Consider the following 23,740-nt stretch of genomic DNA (forward strand, 5'->3'; position numbering starts at 1 on the left):
ATTTCCCTGCGGGGGTCCCATACCCTCCGCTCCTTTAGGTTCTATTTCTCTGCGCACGATACCTGGACACAATGCATACACAATACATAGACATACCCAATATATAAACACAGTGCGTGCAACCTCTCCTCCGTCTTAATTTACCGACGGGCCCCTGGTGTCAGCTTGCGAGTCGGCGAGCAGGGATGCAGAGGCGAGAGCAGCCAGGAGGACGGACAAAACGGGGTTTATTGGGGTACAAAGCAGACGGAGACTCACACATGGGACTTTGACGATGACAGATCTGGGGAAAACTACTCAAGACGTGGACTAAATACAAGAGACTAGGTAAACGGAACAGGCAACAGGTGAGAACAATCAGGGTAAAACAGGAGGTAATGAGGTGGGCGTGGCACACAGTAGGAGCGGACGGAGCGGGGTGTGACACCTGGACACTTCAAACTGCTCAATTTGACATCTCCAATGTGCAGATTTTGATATAACAGGCTCTGCTCACCTCTTCTAGTCGGCGCCTCGCAGTTCTCTGTGTCCAAGTAGGCTGCGTCAACACTTAGCCGAATCTTGCGAATCTCCTGGGGATCCCGGACGAGCCCCCAAATTGTTGGAGTAGGCCGTCTCCACCGGGTCCGTGGATGAGAAGAGATTCACAGCTGACACGGGGAGAAGTTGCAAATCACCGGTTTATTCTCTTGACTGATTATAATCAGGGAGCGGCCGTCTGACATACATTCAGCATGTACAGGAGGAGGCTCTGCCATATGTATCAGCTGTATCCCTTTTAAAGCCCTTTGGGCATCCCCCCCCTTTCTCGGTACCTTCCGTGTACGTGGCCTTGTGCAATACTCCTTTAAGAAGTATTCATCTTCTGTTTCACAGCTGGCTTTACATGGCAAATTATGTCACTTTATGTCACTCTGACACACTGAAGTGTAGATTTAGCCTTATAACCTTTTATGTCACTTGAATGGAAAAACCGTCATAACACAACTTTATGTCATTATATACCTATGACAGTCGTCATAAGTGATGTCAGCTTGACACAGGAGTTCCAAATGTCAGCTACAAAAGTTGCCAAGCTATGTCAGCTCTCATAACGGGCTTAAGTTGGTGTCATGTACCCTGCATATGCATAGAGCACCCTTAAGTAAAGTGCTACCAAATTATTAATATTAATTACTATGCATTTCTGCATTCTTATAGTAATTGACATATAGTATTTATTCATTTCATCTGAACACTATCAATGTCATACACTGATACATTTTCCTTATTAAAAGAAAAAACAAATCACTGGCCTCACACACACCCTCAAACAATTTTACGGTTTAATTTTTCACTGTTTGCAGTTTATTGTTAAAATGTATATATTTCTGCATTCTGTGTATTTCTATTGATAGCTGTATTTATTATATTTACATGTCTTTATTTGTTACTTGTTGTGTGAGGAAATACACAAGGAACTGTGAGTCTCAGACTCGAGTCTCCATCTCTGGTTGTTATACCACATATTTCTATAAACTTAATCTATAATTGGCTGGCTGATAAATGCTAAACACTGTTTTCGCATTTTTTATTTGTAAAAGTGCAAAATTCTCTTCGAATTTCTTTCCGTTAGCCAAAACTGGTGCTAATGTAGGTCTTCTGTGAATGGTAAGTGATGAAAACGCGAAGTGACATAAAGTAAACATGTAAAGTGGGGGACAGCTGTATTTTATTGCAAATGCAAGGCTAAAAATACATAAAACAAACTGAAAGACATAATGTTAGTGTTTTAATTTTTTTATTTAGTATAACACAATTAGACCCTGCTGTTATGCCAGCAACATTATTCATTCTATGCAAACGTGGAAACTTAATTCTTAGATTGTTCAAAGCTTTGCTATGCACTTGGAAACCCACTAGGTCTCTCCTTATGAATGAAAAAAGGTTTGAAACCTCGAAACATGTTTCTGCAAAACTTCCTGAAATGTCATCAGGCCATTTCTACTATTGTAAGCAGGACATGTCTTGTCTGGACCCTTATCAGGCTTACCCAATCACCGCATGGAATGATGTAAAGAGGGCCAAGTCAGGCTTTCCCAATCACCGCATGGAATGATGGAAAGAGGGCCAAGTCAGGCTTACCCAATCACCGCATGGAATGATGGGAAGAGGGCCAAGTCAGGCTTTCCCAATCACCGCATGGAATGATGGAAAGAGGGCCAAGTCAGGCTTACCCAATCACCGCATGGAATGATGGAAAGAGGGCCAAGTCAGGCTTACCCAATCACCGCATGGAATGATGGAAAGAGGGCCAAGTCAGGCTTACCCAATCACCACATGGAATGATGGAAAGAGGGCCAAGTCTGTTGTAAGTGCTCTCTGTTCCCAATATATGCATGTATGTATGTAACAAAGTAAACACATAAATGTAAATATATTCAATAATTTTTTCAAAATATTTGTTAATGTGTTAAGTGTTTGTTAATAGGCTTGATTAATTTACATAAGAACACTGAATAATGAACTTGTTTTTGCCAGTAGTGGTTCTCAATCCTGTTCCTGGCACCCCCCCACCAAAAAAATAATAATAATTCCATTATATTGTAATAATAGAACCACTTCCAGTTGTACATGAAAGGTATTCCTCATTATGGTATAACAGGTCAAAGATAAAAGTAGAGATCAAAGCTGTAATACACAAGAATTAATAACTAAACACCAAGTTCACTATAATGGAAAGCACATAGTTTGGGGTTAGATGGCCTTAACGCACTGCAGCAGCAATCAGGGCAGCAAGGGCTAGGAGCAGCAGGGAGCTTGCAAAATGTGGAGCTTTAGGAGAAAAATATTTAAAATGAATACAGATAAATGTTCCCAGACAGAATTTCATCAAATTACTTATGGACTAAATATTTTAAGATTATTATTCACTAAGGACAACTACATGAAATACAGGAAATGTGCTATATATGTAAAGACACTCGCCACATATGTATATATATATGCATATATATATATATATATATATATATACCTGAATTGCTGAAAGATACTTTCAATGGCATGGAAATGGATGTACTGTCTTTTACTTCAATGGATCTTCTCCTTCTAGCATTGTATCTAGGATAGCAAAACTGTCAAAGACAAAACAATATGAATTTCTGTTCAAGGGCAAATGTTTCCATAATTGCTTTTAGTGCTGCAAAGTGCACAAGGGTTATATGTTGTATATTTTTTTGTTTGCAGATCTATTGAACTCACCGTAGCACAATCGCACTGGGTCTTTATGCACAAGTGAATCTGGCAGTGCAGGTATACCATGGAGGCATTGTTGTTGAATGCAAACACATTGAAAGAGAAGCGGCTGGTGGTGGACACCCCATTCTGGTGAATTACTACAGTTCCATCCTCACGGTTGGGACACCTATGGGACAAGCAAAGAATGAGGAAAACCAGTCACATCTCCGTTTAGGTTACATAATTAAGGACAAGCACTTGCATGGCACGCAAGATGAGACATAGAAAAAAAAAGGTTTAGCTGGATAATGTACACTGAAGGGGGGCTGTAACTGTTACTTTGCACGCAGGCAGTTAGATGTATAATTTTCCACTTCAGAAAAAGGTTACATGTCAGTGATGCTTACTCATGGATGATGAGGTCCCAGCGGATGCCGGAGGAAGGATCATTAATGGGCGTGGCCCAACAAGAGTCTATCACAGTGGAGATTTGCCTTTCATCCATTCCAATCACTTCCACAGCCACATAAAGCCTCTCGTTCAAGTGCAAATTCAAAGTCGAAGCTGTGACTTGATGCTTAAAGTCAGAATTGAGATAGGGACTCATCCGCACCTGGTACTGCCCAGTGCCACCTGGCAGAATCTTGTTCAGGACGCTGTTGGTTTAATTTCAAAAGACATAAAGAATTAATAAAACATATAAAGACATAATGTCTGCTTTTAGAAATTATGCCCATCAGTGCTATGACAGGTATTCTTAGCCCACCTTTCTAAGGGGTGGATACCAATCGGCATGGACAAGGATTTTTCAACTGGATATGCGCAGTAGAACTGCAGGACCAAGCGTCTTTCCCGGCTGATTACACTGGTATGTGGGCTGGTTTCCCCATAAATGGTATTCTGATAGATGAGGTGTGTGCCATTGTTCTATGGTAAGAAACAAACAGCACAAATTAAAATCTCATTCCTCATATGAACACTGTCATTGACTGACTATTACGATTATTCTTTTTAAAAAATGGTTGCAGCTCTAGATAGGTTCAGGCTCATGCATACAATGACATTAGTTCCACAGATATTTCCATCGTTGTCAAACTGGAAGACCACTCTGCCATCTTCAACTGTTCCATTGCAGCTGATGTCATTAAGGTGCAAGACATTAGTTGGGAAGCCAGCTTCAAACAGCTGGCACCGGGACAGGGACATAGTTCCAGAACTGCTGAAACAGGTTTCTTCAGCATCTGTGGAGTTAATGGCGACAACTTATCAAAAAGGACTTTTGCAGAATTATCACATCTTTCTTAAAAACAAATGTTTTACCTGGAAATTGTCTTCTTTAAAGGAATTTAAAATATACAAAGCATTTCAAAACAAAGAAAAGGCAAATGTGAACTAGTGTATATGAAAAACATGGTATCACTCGACAGGATATGTGAGGTAACTACAGCAACTACTTAAATCAGAAAAAGCCAGGCTCCAAGGGCTCGATTCTCCCATGCACTTAAGTCAAAAAAGCACATAGCTACATACTGTTTTCTCTTAAGAGAATTCCCACATTGACTTAAGTGTGGAGATTAAGTGCACTTAGGCTAGATATGCATTTTTGGCAAAGAAACAGCAAAACATGTGTATGCCATATGTACATAAATAACTGTTAAATGTTTTTTTTTTTATTATTATTTGATCTTAAAACTGCAATAGTATTGCATATTTGTGGAAAATGGTTGAGGGTTCATTAAAGCAGAGCTATAAATGATATCAGTTAATATACTACCATTGTCACGCCCAGCTCGTCCGATCCCCCTGTGTGCCACGCCCCCCTCGTTAACCCCATGTGAAATCCCGATGTAACTAGCTGTTTCTTGTTGTCTCCATTAGTCCTGTGTATTTAAGTCTGTGTTCAAGTATGTTTCCTCAGTCCTGTCATTGAAGTCATTTGATGTTCAGCGAAGTCTGCCGTCCGCATACTCGTTTTGTTGTTTTTCCCCGAATAAAACCCTAGTTTCCCCAATTCCTCATCTCCCTGCTCCTGCTTCCTGATTCCCCTGATTCACCATGATTGTGACAATCAAGTTTTTTAAATGAAATATTCCATGTTCCAAGTTTTGCTTGCTGGCAAAATCATTGAGGGCATAACCCCCTTTTCTTGCTTGATGAATTAATCTATTGAAATCATCTTGCACGGCTGCACCTTCTTTTTCAGGTTAAGTGTGGTGGGTGTGGACATGCTGATAGGGGGAGAATACACTTAACATAATGACAAATAACTCAAAGGTGCATAACTTTTTCAGCACGTTTTTGACTTAAGTGCTTGATGGGAGAATCGACCCCCAAGACATTAACTATGCAAGGCAAGGAGACCTGATCAGTTTAATCTTACCCATGCAGGTAAGTATTTAAAAATTGTGGTACAATCCAGTTAGGAGGAAAGTTGTAATCTCTGCATTTGATAAAGGAAATGCTCCTTTTGTTCCTACAGGGTTCTTATTTTTAAATATTTTCTTGTTTCCTTGTTTGAAAAACCTTTGTGAAGGAAAATGTTAATATGCTTGTTTATCTTCAATTTTATGATTTACTCTGTCTATCACTGGTCTTAAGGTCTTGGCCAAGTTCTGCTTAGCACCACAACACTATATCAGATGTAGCATTACCAAAATCAGTGCTGTTGTTTCCCTCATTGCAAAAGCAGCCATAGACCCCGTTGTTCTCCCCGCACCATTCATCCTCCATGCAGTTCAGACCAGCACAGGGGTCCGCTGGTGCTGGAGGAAGGAAATGAAGGAGACGGGTCAGTGGATAGTAACAAAGGTACAGCAAGACCAGCATCAGCGATCGACTTTTTAAGCATCAGCAGTAGAAGAAATTGTCATTCCTGCACACCTATGTGAAGGCAGATAGACAGAGATGACCAATATTACACATCCATGGTGAACAGTCACTAGTAATGTATCAGCAATACTTACGGCAGAGCAAATCTGAGCGCCACTCTGGAATCTGGAGAGCCTGGAGGTTGCACGCGGCTTCATAGGTTGCCACTGCAGAGCAGAGCATCCCATTGGCAGCAGGGTTGTGGGAGAGGTCATACACGCAGGAGGAGAAATAGGGAGTGGGATCAATGTAGAACTGGCAGATTCTGAATGGGCCAGTGGTGTTGAAGATGATGCTGCAGGCTTTACTAAAATCCTCTACTAAGGTGCAGTTGTCATCTTCTGATCCTCCACCCCTTGTGTCATTAGCTCCACAGCTGGGAATCAACAAAGAGTATTTATACACTTGCAATAAAAAGCTCTATATTCAAAGGAATAGTTTATGCACATCTCTATGGATGCAATTGCTCTAGTTGCAATGCCAAAGACATTACACGTGACTGAGGAATTCCCTACATCCATTGTCCAAATGTATTTCCATTGTAAGGTCCTGGGTTAGAGGAATAATTTGATTAATATAAAGAATAATTTAAATTAATTTCTTTTAAATTTGTGACTATTTCCTTTGTTGTGAAAAATTGATTTATGATGAATTTAAGCATTAGGCAAACACTAAATTAATGATTTAAACTTGGCTTTAACAAAGCAAAGTTATTAATGAAAGGCATCTGATCATCTTTTCTAGTTGGATGATACTAATTTAACATAGTCTTGTAGTCTAATGTTGAATTTGGTTTCTCAGTTTTTTGTTCCTACCTAGCATTTGACAAGAAACATATTACTGTGTAAATACTGGTATAAAAACATGGGCATTTATGGGCATATGTTTAAAACAATGCAAGACAGGCAGCAAAAGTCAGGTTGCAGTAAAAAATAATATGACAGTTATAGTAGTATAAAGATCAGTTAAAAAACCTGATCTCATGAATGAACCTGACTCTTCCTTCCTTGCTTTTTACTGACAAAATCTTACTTTGGGAGGCTGTAATCTGACTTCCATGAATCACCAAATTCGTCATCTGTTTCTAGAAGCACCCCATCTGGGGAAACCTTGTCATCAGATGGATTTCCATTGAAATTTCCACACATTCCGCAGACAGAGCCCCGGAGGTTCTGACCGAGCCGCACAAAGAGAGTGCTACGGCCGTCATAGTGAACTTGCACATTATTGGGCATGGCCAGCACCACAAAGCCATGGTCTTGACGCACTTCAGTCGAAGTCCCAATGAGTCCATAATATGGGAAGTCACTGCCATTGACCTTGAAGAAATTCAGATTCTCAGCTGTTGCAGAGGTTAATGGGAAGCATTCACTTTACTCTAACAATACACAATAACTAAATACAAAGTCTAAATGTACATTGAACACTACTCCTCAATATAAATTAGTTGAATCTGCAAATTAGATGAATTTTGTAGTTTTGTTATTATATTAATAAAATTTATCACATTATTTATCACTATATAGCGAACTGCAAACTTCCAATCATTTCTTGCACAAAGTTATCACGCATTACCTTCACTTTCCCATGCTGTTCGATGGTGATGTTTGTCTCTTCGCCATCCTGGGACAGCCACACATCCACTTTGGAGACAAATGACACTTGGTTGTTGCCACGGTGCCAATTAGTAGCTACAACCTGGAACTGAAAACCTTCAGTGGTGTTACTCCCACAGGACTTGGTGATCTCGTATGAGCAGGTGCCCTGGAAGTGTGCAAGTGCCCCATCAAAAGTGTAGTAGTGGGGATCTCCGCTCACTGTGCAGGTAGACAGTGGGTCAAAGCAGCCTTGTCGGCCATCACGGACAGTGCATTCCTGAGTAGGAGTACAGGCAACCGCTACACAATACATCTCCTGGGAAGAGAGGCATGTGCAGTGCTGCGAGCAGTCATCGTTCCACAACTCCTCTCCGATCTAAAAGTCGCAGGTGGATACTAGTTAGTTTAAACCACTGCATTTTTAATCCAAATCCTCATGGGAGATCCCCAGACATTCCAAAATACAGCATACAAATTCAAAACATGCTCAAACTTCGGCATGTTCAAGAATGTAATCAATGTTTCCTCTGCATAATCGACAGATGGTTTTATGTTTAAAAGTTAGAGTTAGAATCCAAAGGTCGGAATGAAGGAAAAGATGGTGAAATTTTAAGTACTAAGTCCATCCACAAAGTGAGCTCTTAAATTCTCTATTTTACTTTTAAAAATCAATACTGGGATAACTTACTTTAAAAGAGAAGCCACCATACTGACAGCCACACTGTTCTGTAGGGACACAGGAACTGCCTTGTCTGAAATAACCTTCATCACAGAAGCAGCCCTCGCTGCAGCTCTGCGTGCAGGTGGCATTAAAACTGCTGTATCCGCAGGTGAGGCCACATTCTGATCCACAGAGCTCATAGTGGCTGTTCTCTGAACACACCATCTCTTCAGTCAAACAAAGGATAACATGTTACATGGGATTTCAATGTTTGCAAAGCGCATAAAAAACAATGTAAGTTTATGTTGTTAAATATAGTGTAAAAGCCTAACATTTTAAACACAGATCAAAAGGTAGGCAAGACCATAAGGGAATTAACATTAGGCATTTTGCGATGCTTATGTAGCAAGTCAGTGAGTATCATATAAAAAAAGATACATTTATTACCGCATCCTGTATACACCCTCCAGGGATATATTCGGGCATTGGCAGCTTGGCAAACAGCCACATAATTCTGGATAATCTGACACACGACCAAGTCTGGATTCCCTGGGAGACACCCATCAAACATGCAGTAGTTGAAGTAGGGATCTGGGTTCACATATTCATGACAGAAGGCGAAGGGTCCTTCAACTGAACGCAGAATTTGGCACATAGACTCAGTTGTGGCCTGGTCATTACAAGTGGGATTGTCTTCAATGTCTTGGCAGGTATAACTGTCAGGGACTCTCCAGTCATCACCAAATTGGTTGACAGATGCCAACAGTTCTCCAGAGCGACTGATAAAGTCATCATTGGGGTTCCCATTGAAATTTCCACACAGACCACCGGTCTTGCCTCTGTAGCTGTAAGGTAGTGTGATGACAGCAATACCCCAGCCATCATAGCTGACTGTCAAGCCAAAGTCAGCACTAACAATGGTTTGGGCACCAATCTGGTCTATCTGCACCTGTCCATTGTTCAAGAAGAGTGGTGGACTTCTACTCACGCCATCAACCTAAAGAAGAGTACACTGTGTAAACTAATGGTACCAAAAGAGAATTTTTGCAGAAATTTGTATGCTAAAGTAAATTTTGAATTTAGTTGCTAACAATTTTGTTTGAAATTATAATAAAGTGAATGCAATTTACAGAATAATGATTAAGCTTTCTTACCCATACTATTCCTGGATCAGACTTTTTAATATCCACTTGGTAACCATAAACCATGACAAACACCTCCACAGTAATGGACACTGGCAAGCCCATCCATGGCTCATTCCTTGCTTCCACTTGAAAATCCTGCAGACCACTGGTGTCATTGTAGAGGGTTGCCAGCACATAATGACAGGTGCCTTGGAAGTTAAATTTGAGCAAATCGAATGTGCTATAGTGGGGATCCCCAAGAGCATAGCAGGTGCCTTGTGGCAGTGGATAGCAACCATATTCCCCATTAACAATCTGGCAGTACTCCCAAGAGCTGCATGATGAGGGCTCGCAAGAAATGTCCCCAGTGTCACCATTACAGGTACAGTAGTTGAGACACCCCTCTCCTTCCCAGAAGTTCTGTCCATTCTGGTAGTATTGACCATTATAATAGCAGCCACAGTCACTAGGTTTAAGACACTGGCTGCCACTCAGGACGAATCCATCGTTACACTGACACCCTTCTTGGCATGGCTGTGTGCATGAGAAAGGGAAGGAGAGACTGGGGCAAGCAACTGGGCAGGAGGTTCCACAGAGGTCATAGTGGCTGTTTGGTGGACAGCTTAGACCTGAGTGGGCAGATCAAGCATGATAAAATAATATAAAAATCATTTGCATTCAGGAGTAACCTTGGATATGCAGTGACATACTTTATATTACAAACCTGGGTTCTGTTGCTACTGTGTTTCCAAAACATACAGTGATGTTGCATTCAAGAGAATGCAGAAAAATATCTGGAACCTTACCGCAGTCAGTGTAGTTCCTCCAGTCTCCAATGGGAAACCCATTCTGTTGACACAGCAAGGCGTAGTTGTGTAGGGTTTCACAAAGAATGGCATGGTCACCCCCTGATGTAGACATGGCAACTCCGCATTCATTGATCATTTCTCTTGGGTCCATAAAGCATGCACCAAAAGGCCCATCATACAAAGACATGATGCCACAGTAGCGCTCTGACAGATACTGGCTAACATTCCCTGCTGTAAGAATTATGTTCTCCCTACATTGTGCAACCAAGACCCCAATACGCCAGCTGTCCCCGAATTCTTGAGTGCTATTGGCAAGGTAGCCACCCATAGTCATAAACTCATCCTCTATGTCCTGGTTGCTATTCCCGCACAGTCCTTGAATCATTCCAGAAAAATTGCTTGGGATGATCACTCGTATCAGCCATGGCCGGTGTGTTTGTATAAGCACTCCAAAACTGGTCTCCAATACGATGCTCGTGATGCTGCTGTGGTACACACTGATATTTTCAGACTGTCCATAGAAAGGAAGCCCAACTGTCTGTCCATTCACCTGAGTACATGCAGGGAATAAATGTATAACATCAGACCTAATATGAACCTTGACCGTAATCCTTTTGATTACCCCAAATAATTTCATGAACAGTGTTCAATGTACAGTACTTTCTTCGCATTTATCATTTGAAAAGTGCTACATAGCAATGAGAATCAATTCACATAAGAGAATAACTGGCAGCCTACCTGTACTGTACTGGTGTCTCCCAATGTAACAGAAACATCAGTGCCATTGGATTCAAATTTCAGAATATTAGTGAAACCGTCTCCCTGTGGATCATTAGGAACCTTCTGAGTCGATACCACAAATTTTGGCAGGTCTGTCCCATTGGTAACTGTGGTCAGTATCAGTCCACAGGCTCCTTCATACTGGAAACCTAAACCATCAAACGTGCGGTACACATATTCTCCCACTGTGCAGGTTAAATAGCCTTGAGGATGACAACCTATCTGTCCATCCTGAACAGAACACACTTCCTGTGGGTTGCATGAGTGATCTAAACAGGTCATTCCACTGCTATTACAGATGCACTGCTGTCCGCAATCTTCTCCTAGTAGGACAGTCTCTCCCACACTGTAGTATTGTTCCCGAAACATGCACCCACACTGTTGGACAGGCACACACTCCCCAACAGCCAGGACATACCCTTCATCACAAGTGCAGTTCTCTATGGGGGCTAATGTGCAGTTATTTGGAGATAGTGGGTCAAAGCATGTGGCTGGACATGCGGTGGCCTGAGAGTCAAAGTGGCTATTGGGTGGACAAACCACATCTTGACAGCTGTATTTGAAAGAAGCTGATTGGCACATTTGGTCGAAGGAGCAGGAGATGGCCTCACATTGGACCCCAGAGGTTGTGCAGGTGCACATCTCCAGACAGCTGCTGTCATTCCAGAAGGAGGCACCCAGTTGGAGAAATGAACCTGGTGTTTATAATGCTGTTGTTAGTATTTCAAAATTTACAAATTTGATCGTGGGTAACATTGTTGATTGACTTTGTACCATAATATATCATAATCCATGGAAACTACATTTTAAATTATGTTTTCAGTTTCAGTTTTTTACCTTCAGTTTCACATACGTGTGACACATCTGTCCGGAATGCCCAGCATCCTGAAATACCAGTGTTGGTTGTGTTTGATAGGTCTGTAATATTGTCACTGAAGGACTCCAGCATATTGAAATAATTGACAGAACCATAGGTGTCATAACCAGCCTGCAAAGATGAAGTAAACCACCAAATCTGTAGAGTTCCAACAATACTGCACAGTACTATACGCAAATACAGTATATTTCCTATGCTGCATGGGAATGTCTGCAGGCTCAGTGTAATCTTTTAATGGACAAAGTGGTGTGGAAAATAGATTGATGGATACATTTCCAGTACCACAATTACTCATAGCTACTGTACATAGTCTCATTTTGAGTGTGACTATGTAGCAACCTAATGGATTTAAGGGTCAAAGTCTATTAACGATATAATATGAACTATTATACATATCATTCACTAAATGGCCTTTCTGCACATCATGATCTTGCTCTTTAACTGTCAGACGTAGTCCCTTGCTTTAGATTGTTGCTGTACAATCTTCTGAAATTCTCACCTTCACGTAATAAGGTGGGGCATCAATTCTGCCGTAGTTCATCAGCATAAATGATGTTTCTTCATTTGAGATCAACACCACTTGGAAAGTTGCCTGAAAACAGAGTGGGACATATCTTTCTCAAGCATGGTATTAAGTAGTTGGCAGGTTGTAACTATTGATGGGCAAATACAGCTGTGGGAAAAAATAAGAGACCACAGCAACATTTTTCTTTTCCAATTGATGGGTGTGCGTCTGTGAATAAGATATATATATTAGTGCTGTCAAACGATTAAAATTTTTAACCAGATTAATCATAGGGTTGCTGTGGATTAATTTCGATTAATCACGATTAAATATCTTTCATTTTTAATCTATATTAATCGCATTTCATTTTGCATGAGCAAACAGACTCAAGAAAAAAGGGAATATATATGCACTTAACATGTTTATTCAACATCTTGAACACGAGTCGGATGCATTCCATCTGCCACAGAAGTGCAATACAATGGACCCATATCAAAAAGCAAGATTTTTTGCTTAGCCGGACAACTTGTCGGATTTAAGGTACCTCAGTTTAAATGGTCTTTATCTTTGTTCACTTACAATTAGCCCGAACTACCATAAATCCGACAAATAATCCGACTAATCATAAAATCCAATTCAAGCTCGGTTGATTGCCATTGTTAGCAATATCAGTTGATGACACATTACACCCGATGCTTTATGTATAAAACTCCGTAGCAGCACGTCCACAGATAAGTTAGACGGTATAGTGTGTGCGACCGATTTAATGAGCCACAAATGAGAAGTAGTGCTTAAACAGTATAAAACTACAACTTTCCCTACTGTTGATAAAGGGCGCAGCCATCTTGGATTCTGAACTCGGGATCCTCTGTGCTGCTCCGAGATATTTCTCGGATTTCCGAGAAACGGGAGTGCGCATGTTGTCATTTCCGGCTTCAAAACTCTGGAATCCGACTCAGAATACGAGTTCCGAGGGCAAATGGAACGCACGAAAACTGCCCGAAATGGGTTGACAGAGACATTCCAGGGATTTTGAGTCATTCTGCGTTGCAGATGGGTTAATTGCGTTAAAATTTTTTATCAGATTAATCGTGATGATGGATTAATCCGTGTTAACCCGTTAATTTTGACAGCCTAAATATATATATATATATATATGTCTGTGTGTGCGTGTCAGTCATCTTTAGTATTAGAAAGGTGCTTCTGCCCTCCACCTGGCTAGTTTTTGGTCATGCCAGTGTCCAAAAAATTTTGAGCCTGGAAAGAGCCTGCCTCACACTGTAGAACCAGGATTAAACCAGAATTTAAAAATGCAGATTTTTTTTTAAAATAGAGTGGTCTCAATTTTTTCCAGAGCTGTATATTTTTTTCTCTTTTGTCACCATTAATCATTACAGCTAATTCGTAAGAGTTTATATGAAATTATCAAGCAGTAAGAAAACTGCAAATGTAAATGATCCCGTTTAATGTTTCAGAGAACCCAAATTTAATTAATAAAAATTATACAATGTTATAAAATAATAGACATTTACCGTTCCTGTTGCATTGACGTATGTAACATTGTACCATGTGACAATAAAAGCCCAAGTAGCATTGAAGGGCACATCAGGGAAGTACTGGTTGATGTCTTGTGTTGTTTTGTTTAGAATGTCCCCACTGGTCACTCCACGGTAGGACACAAAGCCGTCAAACGTGGTGTAGAAATATGCCCAGAAAGGAGCAATGATATCTCTCTTGACTGGGAAGCGCCAAGGCATGTAACCAATCCAAGGAGAATCAAATGTCAGGGCACCGTTGACATTTAGCTGAAAAAAAAAAAAACATATTACAACCCCGTTTCCAAAAAAGTGCGGGATGCTATGTAAAACGTAAATAAAAATAGGATGCATTTTTTTGTTTAGTAAACACTTTTGTCCTATATACAGTGAGGCACACATTGCAAGTATATAGCTGTTATAGAGCCAACTTAATCTGATGGTTTTGCATTTTAACTTTTCTTACTTTTTGTTTTGTTTGTGGTCAGTCTTGTTAAAGCTAACAGGAAGTCCAAGACTGCAAAAAGCAACCAGCCAGCAGCCATACCCCCTGCAGTTCAGACTTGGCAATCCACCAGAAGCTAAACAGGTTTTGGTATGGCCAATTCTTCGATGGCAGACCAACTAGGAAAGCTGTGTTGCTCCTGGAAGAAGTGTTGGTGTGGTCTGTGTGGGTCCCAGTACAATCATGGGAACACTGTGCAGTAAAACTGGTGCTGTCCATTGGATGAGATGTGAGGTTGTGACTCTTTGAGGTCATTAAAGGTACCCCAAAGCCCTGGCTAAAATTGCCTGCTGTGGCCCTATCAGTCTGGCCTCCAAAATATCCCCTATATCTAACTGATGCATTTTCTCCTGCCCCTTAGCTACTGTGTGGTGAGTGTACTGGTGCAGAATGGCTGCAGGTCAGTGCTACACAGTGGCAGTGGTTGAAGAGGCTCCATATACATCCATTCATTTTGTGAAGTGCTTTGGGTGTTTAAAGAGCGCTAATAAATGTAACCTTCAATTCAACTTTCAAAAACAAGAGCTCAGTATGATGTAAAGATAAGCATGCATCAACCCATTGTTCTGGAGATGAAAGGGACTCTTACCTGGTGCTACGCAAGGGCACCTAAAAAAAGTGACAACTGAGTGTGTGATAATGACTGAATTTGTTAACTTACAAATGTCCTGTTGTATCCATTTTCAAAGAACTGGAATGTCCCAGGTAAAGGAATCTCAGGTGAGTTCCCATTGTCTGTGAGATTCATGAATGTATCTCCGTAAGGGTATCCATATGGATAGAAGTGTTCTGGAAATAGTTTTGGAAAATGTGAGCAGTTTAATGTCTATATATTTTATGTTTATAAAAATATAACATTTATATTAACTCTTAACTCCCACAATGCTTTAATTATAGCTGTACTTCCTTATTCCTTCCTCTTTCCTTTTGGTAACTATCATGATCTGTCCTGTTGTGCTCCAGTTTGGCCAGCAGAGGTCTCTGCTGACCATTCTATTTCCTTCCCATAATCTATCCCATATTAGCCCTCATTACCCTGTTATCAACATGCATATAATGTTCAAGGAAGGAGAGGCATTTAGCCATTGACTATTAAATGTCACCGGTATAATTTACCATCAGATTATCACTGAATCAGAAGAAATAATTTCTTACATTGCACCTTCAGGACCACAAACACACAAACTGTATGCTAAATCATTATATTACAATATCCGATATCCTGGATATCCCATTTCACAAGATGTAAATGATCATCCCATTCTGGGTTATTCTCTGCCTTGTGCCTCTGGAATAGGCTCTGGATCCCCCAACCCTGAATAAAGCAACCAGGTACAGGAAATGGATAGATGGCTATATAATCATATAAATATCTCCTACATCTCTCTTTCTCTCTCTCTCTTTCTCTGTTTTAGTCCCCAAGTCTGCTTTGGTAATACTGTTTCTCATAGCCATGTCAATGGGTGCTTTCACACCACAGGAACTTCAGAAACCAGAACCTTCCTCCAGAACCAGAAACTTTTGCATTCACACTGCAGGAAATAGGGCCAATTGTACGTCCTTCCGGAACCCTTTTTTAGTACCTGCTCTAGACTAGCTACTTTTCGTTCAAGCACAAATTCCTGGGGAGGCGTTTATAGCAATATTTTGCTGATTTTTTGACCAAAAGCACTGGCATTAAAATTCTGGAAGTTACCCAGAAGAGCAGAGAAATAGATTTAATTAGCGGAGCAAAAATGGAGCAGAACTATTTTTATACCTCAGTTACATTTAAAGAATACGTTTTTTGCTTGCATCTCCATATTTCTGCATTGGAAAATTTGATCGATCACCAATGCACTTTTATCTAATACTGCCAGTGTGGCAGTGAAATTTGCCAGGGCTTATTAGAGGAATAATGTTATCATTGTTTTTTATTCTGTGAAACCGAAAGATCGATCTGCTGGCTAGATTTAATAATAAGAACAATTTACACTGTGAAAGCCAAGCAGGAAAGTGGCTAGGAACTACAAAAGGTCCCAGTCCAGACAGCCCAAGGAATTTACAACTAGGGGCCCAGTTCTGGAATTTCAATGTGAAAGCCCCTAATTCAACAAGCATAATTGAACTGGATTGAATACTCACCAAGGACGTTCTATCTATTGAAAAGATCACGGGCTAAGTCAAGTTTGCCTGGGCCTTTTTTTTTTTTTGAGAATCATAAGTTATTGTCAACATGCATGTAAGGTTCAAGGAAACAGAGGCATTTAACCATTGACTATTAAACGTCACTAGTATAATTTATCATCAGATTATCATTTAATCAAAATAAATAATTTCTCACATTTTACCTTCAAGACCACAAACACAAATTATACGCTGCATCATTATATTACAATATTTGAAATCCCGGATGATATCCCATTTCACAAGATCTAAATCAGGGGTATTCAACTAAAATTTAAAGAGGTCCAGTTAGAGAAAATTTCTTGAAGCAAAGGTCCGGAATATCATAATGTCTAACTATTTAGTGTGATATATATTTAAGTAGCCTATTAGTTGCATCAACATTGCATTTAATCAGTGCCTGACTGTCAAATCAAATTAATTCAGTACAATTCAAAAACGTTTTGACAATATTTATTGTCACATGACATAGAACTTCGGCCAGCTGACTGGAGTGAGATTTTCAGTTCGAGATGTCTGCACACACGTATAACAATTCTTACCTTGTAAATAGTCTGCTTTTGTATTTAACCGTGTAAATACACATTTGACGTAGCTAATTTTAGGTTTTATAATGGAATAATATAGATTTGCCGTAAGATTTCCAGCGTGAGTCTGAAAGCGTGAGTGTCATGCCAGATGCTTGAGATTTGGCAGCCATGAAAACGTACATTTTTTCTTTCACCTGAGTTAATTTATATAACAGATAACATTATTTTATACATATGTTAAAAAGCAGAAACTTGAACGAACATGAAATCAACAATAAACTACGTCTATTTATCCAACATGTTATATAATACATAATGTATTTAAAAACTTTTCAGCTGTATGATTTCAGGACAGACCAGTCACTCTGTTAGGAACATTACGGCTTTTTGGTTGCGGGTTTTAGCTTCGCTGCTGCTATTAACACTAATGGCACATTAGCGCAGACAAAGGGCTGCATGAGACGAACTACGTCTAGCTTAATGGCGGTTAAAGGTGTTTGACGTTCATTGGCATGGGAAACGGCGGTTCTACTGCTATACCACTACCAAAAAGACCACAAAAGCTGCGCCGGTTAAAATAGAAGCGTCAGGTTTTAAATTTTAATGTTTTGGCTATCGGTCTGGGTCAGTATAGGACAACTTCTGAGTCCGGACCCGGACCACGGTCCGCCTGTTAGTGACCTCTGATCTAAATGATCATCCCATTCCAGCTTTACTCCCTGCCTTGTGCCTCTAGCCTCCAGAATAGGCTCCGGACCCCCGTGACCCCGAATAGAACAAGCAGGTACAGGAAATGGATAGATGGAAATATAGTTATATAAATATCTCTTTTAAGTCTCTCTCTGTCACACACAAACACACACACATACCATATTCTTCAGCTGACTGCAGCAGCTCATCATCACCACTGCTTTCATTGGCTTGGTTGTTTGTTGTCACTGGACAAAACAAATTTATGTAAATATTAAGTTTACATCCATGACAAAAGAGAAAACATTTTTTTCTTTTCTTTCCCTATTTAGCATATTAGTATGTTGAATGGCATATGGCTACATTTTTCAAGTTTAGCCTGAAAATCAACCTTAAAATAGATGTTGGTTGAAATGAAGCATTTTTCAGTTACTCACTGATAATTAGTTATTATGGTTAATACAGAATATAAATATCAGTATCATTTTGAAAATAGCTACACAAACATATTTTTAGACTGATTTAAAATAAATGATCAATTTCACAAACCATTCAAATTACCTTGCTACCTTGCTATTTTGCATAATATTGCATTCTTTATTTTGGTGTTTTTAACCTCTGTTGTGTAATCCTGCATGGTGAGAGCTATGCCTTGGCACAGCAATTTGCCTCACAATAAACAAAGTCTTGTCTTATCACAAACACACACACACAAATACCATATTCTTCAGCGTATCCTGTCTCAGTTGGCTGCAGCGGCTCATCACCAAAACCACTGCTTGCACTGGCTCGGCTGTTTGTGGTCACTGGAAAAAACAAATTTATGTAAATTACCTTGCTGGACAGTGATCTCAACACCTGCTAAAACAAAGACGACAATTTAAGTAATTGCTAAATGATTACTATTATTTAAACAGCATTGTGATTTTATGTAACAAGGAAATTTATGCAAACAAGTACTGTAATAGAAGCCCTGCAAAATGCCTAAAAATATGTGGTCATTAATGACATCCTTTGTCCTTACAGTCAAGCTTGTTGGCATCATTATCAATGGTGTACATTACATAAACAAGCTAAACTACAGCCAACAGGATGACAATAATGATGATGATTATAGCAATGACAGAAATAGCAAACGAAGACCAGAGAAAGAACTCACAGAGAAGCATCAATTGCAGCAGAAACAGGTTCCAAAAACAACCCATGGCAAAGGATTCCGATTCTACAAGAAATGCACAGAACAGGCATCTCTGAAGACATTGAAATACATATTCACAACTTATAATGGCCCTTTTCAACCAGGGTGGGGTGGAATAATAAAACTGCAACCAGGAACATTATGAGACCTTAAATGTCTAAGGGTTGTGTTTTTCGTGGTATATACATGATTTGAATTGCATAACACAATATAATATATTAATATTAGGGTTGTTTAATATTTGTGTATGTGCATACTATATCTTTACTATTAAATATTATTTTTGATTAAAAAATAATAAAAAGAAAAAGAACTGTATGATCTGCACATCTTGTCTTGGGTACAATGCGCATCTTTGTCTTGGCAACTAGCCTGACGCATGTGTTCGCTGTCTCTGCTGGAAACCTCGTTAGGGTACATGGATTTTTCTCAATTTTTCTGCATGACATGAAGCTGCTTCACCAAACTTTTTCTAACCCTTTTTACAAATCTTTACAAGGGGTGCCAATAATTGTGGAGGGCCCTTTATTTTCAAAAACCTTAAAAATCTTAAGCGTCATAACATCGCACGCATTGTACCCAATATAAGATGTGCGGATCATACAGTTGCTTTTGCTTGTTTGATACATCTACGTAATGATGATAAAATGCTTATTTACTCAAGTACAAAACAGAATTCTTCTAAAACAGTAATATTTCATCTTAATTTTGCAAATACAAATGTAGCAACACTTTTAGTTTATGGTATATGTTTAAGGGTACTTTCATATTTAGTGTTAAAAGTTATTTAAAAAATTAATTGTTTATATTGTTTAATTCACATGATAAACCATACTATATAGAATCCCAGATTATAACACAAACCATCTACTTACCTGCTTATAGCCCTGCATGTAAATCCTGCCAAACAGCAGGACTGACATATATACAGCAAAATATAGGGTGGGGCTTGTGGGAAGGTTTAATCTGCATCACAATAATCTGCATGAATTCATTCATTTCCGTTTATTTCCTTTTTAAAAAGTTCATAAAGGTAATTCTTTTGTTCATATACAGACTATCCTACATTTTTTTCACATTAAACAGTAGCCCTGATGCACTCTTAGCATATGCACACTCCCATGTTACATACCAAATATTTTTATCCTTTTTGTCTTTATATTTGTATTATACAAATATAGAGTTCGACTTGTGTTTTTTATCCTATTCTATTCTATTTTGTATAATATTGCATTATTTATTTTGGTGTTTTTAACCTCTGTTGTGTAATCCTGCATGATGAGAGCTATGCCTTGGCACAGAAATTTGCCTCACGAAAAACAAAGACTTATCTTATCTTACCTTATCTTGAGTAAATTTGATTAGGAGAAAAAAGGCTTAAAAAGTTATTAAAAACTTATTGTTAATTTAACAGTGAAACAATAGTTTAAAAAGTTTTCATAGCAAATTCAATCAAGAACATATTAAGGAGGAATTAATAACAAGCTTACAATAAACAAGAAATAATTGTGAATTTTAATCAAATGTCCTAGCAGTGCAAATACACACAAAATAAGTATGCATTTGCAATGTTGCAACATGAAATTGCCAGAAATTTTAACCTTTATACAGTGTACAGTATGCATACTTTTCATTCCAATGATGTAATTTCCTGCCTATATAATACAATTCTGAACTGAAACTACTCACTTGCAGTACAAGTTTTTCAATAGTAATAAATCCGTGGAATTGTGTTGTTGGTTTTACTTGAGGGAGTGACTCTAACAAAAAATGTTCAGAATTTAACAGCCTGAAAGACAGGAATGTACAAAATATATATAACATATTTTTTACCTACTTTTTTACTACAAAATGTAATTCTACTACTTTTTACAATTTCTACCTTTGAGCGAAGTTATACTTTATACCTTTTGTTGTCATTATTGGGACCAGAGTAGATATTCCCTGAGAACCATTCCTATTGTGGACTTTTACTCTAAGAACCATGATATACTGTAGGGATGTGCAGGTTAGTTCTAAAATATGGATTCTTTCTGTGGTTTATTTCTATTCTCTTTCATATAGTTCATTTTAGATAATCGGATTAAGAGAGTTAAAGTTAGTTTCTTTGTCTTTCCTTTTCCTTGTTTTGTATTGTTCTCTCGTAATGATGTTGTAATGTATCACCGCACTCCCATGTAAATTGCCTTAGGGCGGCTCCGTTGTCAAAGGCACTGTATGAAGGTAAATTCAAAGTCAAAGTGAACTTTATTGTCATCTTTCCATATACAAGTATATAGAAAAATGAGATGGTGAAGCTCAGAATCCACAGAATATACATATAATTGAATTTTACACATAGTGTAAGTAGACACAGTAGTCAAGAGATACTGAGAACAGTGCAAAACGACGAGTGCAAATGAGCTGAGAAGCATTTTAAGTATTTAAATTGAATGGATTTGAAGGTAATCTGATTCATTGTTTTTTTTTTTTTTTTGTTCTTGTTCATTGATCTTTTCTCAATACTTATTTAAGCTCCTGCCCAAGAACTTTCTACTCCAGGGATCTCGTTCATAAGCTATAGTGAATGGAACATGAAATGATGGCAACTACAGTTTTTAAGGTAATTAGTAATTCTGTGGTGGCGAATTGGAAGTTTGTTTTATGATAATAAAGACAATCATATGTGCCATATGTTACGTTCAGTGCTGCAGGCGAGCAGGAAAGCAGACAAGCGGACCAGGAAGTCGAATAACACAGGGGTTTATTCGGAGGACAGGACTGGGGAAAGCACATTAAACACACGTCAATGACCGATCTGGGGTACACCGACTGAGACACGGACTAAATACACAAGACTAGGCAAACGGAACAGGCAACAGCTGGGCACAATCAGGAAAGCACATGTGGATAAGGAGGGGGCGTGGCACACACTAGGAGCGGACGGAGCGGGGCGTGACACCATATACTGTCATATTCATTACTGGAAGTTTCAACAACAATGGCATGCAATATATGAGTTCTGTCCTACTAAGAATGTGGCACTGGATGCATTTCATTACAGGTTCTGCAACTATGAATGCAATGCAACAATGTTACCATGTAACACTATTACTCATGGGGTGACCATGAACTCTGGGACTGCATGACCTCTTCATTCAAATAAACATTTCCATTTAAACATGAATAAAAGAAGTTTTAATTTAAAGTTCAATATATTATGCTGTGGAAGGTGAAAGAACACAAGGAGAAAAACAATCACCGAACACGGAAATACACTCACCTAAAGGATTATTAGGAACACCATACTAATACGGTGTTTGACCCCCTTTCGCCTTCAGAACTGCCTTAATTGTACATGGCATTGATTCAACAAGGTGCTGAAAGCATTCTTTAGAAATGTTGGCCCATATTGATAGGATAGCATCTTGCAGTTGATGGAGATTTGTGGGATGCACATCCAGGGCACGAAGCTCCCGTTCCACCACATCCCAAAGATGCTCCATTGGGTTGAGATCTGGTGACTGTGGGGGCCATTGTAGTACAGTGAACTCATTGTCATGTTCAAGAAACCAATTTGAAATGATTCAAGCTTTGTGACATGGTGCATTATCCTGCTGGAAGTAGCCATTAGAGGATGGGTACATGGTGGTTATAAAGGGATGGACATGGTCAGAAACAATGCTCAGGTAGGCCGTGGCATTTAAACGATGCCCAATTGGCACTAAGGGGTCTAAAGTGTGCCAAGAAAACATCCCCCACACCATTACACCACCACCACCAGCCTGCACAGTGGTAACAAGGCATGATGGATCCATGTTCTCATTCTGTTTACGCCAAATTCTGACTCTACCATTTGAATGTCTCAACAGAAATCAAGACTCATCAGACCAGGCAACATTTTTCCAGTCTTCAACTGTCCAATTTTGGTGAGCTCGTGCAAATTGTAGCGTCTTTTTCCTATTTGTAGTGGAGATGAGTGGTACCCGGTGGGGTCTTCTGCTGTTGTAGCCCATCCGCCTCAAGGTTGTGCGTGTTGTGGCTTCACAAATGCTTTGCTGCATACCTCGGTTGTAACGAGTGGTTATTTCAGTCAAAGTTGCTCTTCTATCAGCTTGAATCAGTCGGCCCATTCTCCTCTGACCTCTAGCATCAACAAGGCATTTTCGCCCACAGGACTGCCGCATACTGGATGTTTTTCCCTTTGCACACCATTCTTTGTAAACCCTAGAAATGGTTGTGCATGAAAATCCCAGTAACAAAGCAGATTGTGAAATACTCAGACCGGCCCGTTTTGCACCAACAACCATGCCACGCTCAAAATTGCTTAAATCACCTTTCTTTCCCATTCTGACATTCAGTTTGGAGTTCAGGAGATTGTCTTGACCAGGACCACACCCCTAAATGCATTAAAGCAACTGCTATGTGATTGGTTGATTAGATAATTGCATTAATGAGAAATTGAACAGGTGTTCCTAATAATCCTTTAGGTGAATGTATAAAAATAGTCTTACACTAATTAAAAATATACATATAAAGAATAATTAAAAAGGGCATTAAAATGAATTAATTAAACAGAATTTCTGTCTGCAATGTATTTGTTGTATTTTTGTGTGCATCTTTCAAGATGTGTACATTTGAACTGTGCTTGTCGTTTTGTATTGGTTGAATAATTTTGGATATAAATTCTTTCAAA

The 23,740-nt window shown here is 39.3% G+C and overlaps 1 protein-coding gene across 1 annotated transcript; it reads right to left on the reverse strand.

The window, feature by feature from the left end:
* Window positions 1–1,694: 1,694 nt before the first annotated feature.
* On the reverse strand, window positions 1,695–19,953 carry LOC111846177 (alpha-tectorin-like). The gene is made up of 23 exons (XM_072712708.1): window positions 19,941–19,953; window positions 19,027–19,089; window positions 18,587–18,673; window positions 18,047–18,115; window positions 15,143–15,270; window positions 13,974–14,246; window positions 12,436–12,528; window positions 11,897–12,047; window positions 11,018–11,754; window positions 10,277–10,829; window positions 9,501–10,099; window positions 8,794–9,343; window positions 8,374–8,573; window positions 7,663–8,061; window positions 7,120–7,406; window positions 6,183–6,463; window positions 5,871–5,981; window positions 4,276–4,460; window positions 3,986–4,146; window positions 3,627–3,875; window positions 3,244–3,406; window positions 3,017–3,116; window positions 1,695–2,814 (listed from the first exon to the last, which is right to left on the reverse strand). Exons 2-23 carry the CDS (start codon window positions 19,070–19,072, stop codon window positions 2,747–2,749), a joined length of 5,490 nt encoding a protein of 1,829 aa, XP_072568809.1. The 5' UTR covers window positions 19,073–19,089; window positions 19,941–19,953; the 3' UTR covers window positions 1,695–2,746.
* Between the last annotated feature and the right edge of the window lie 3,787 nt (window positions 19,954–23,740).

This window comes from Paramormyrops kingsleyae, chromosome 5 (genome assembly GCF_048594095.1).
Source record: "Paramormyrops kingsleyae isolate MSU_618 chromosome 5, PKINGS_0.4, whole genome shotgun sequence".
NCBI classification, from domain to species: Eukaryota; Metazoa; Chordata; class Actinopteri; order Osteoglossiformes; family Mormyridae; genus Paramormyrops; species Paramormyrops kingsleyae.

Bases quoted from the DNA above. Each gene is read 5' to 3' on its own strand.
- LOC111846177 (XM_072712708.1), bottom strand. From the start codon at position 19,072: ATGGGTTGTTTTTGGAACCTGTTTCTGCTGCAATTGATGCTTCTCT. The intron at 12,529-13,973 runs GTAAATGTCTAT...CTCTGTTTTCAG, and splicing joins ACGTCAATGCAACAGGAACG to GCAACTTTCCAAGTGGTGTT. The intron at 12,048-12,435 runs GTGAGAATTTCA...TCATCTTTGCAG, and splicing joins CCCCACCTTATTACGTGAAG to GCTGGTTATGACACCTATGG.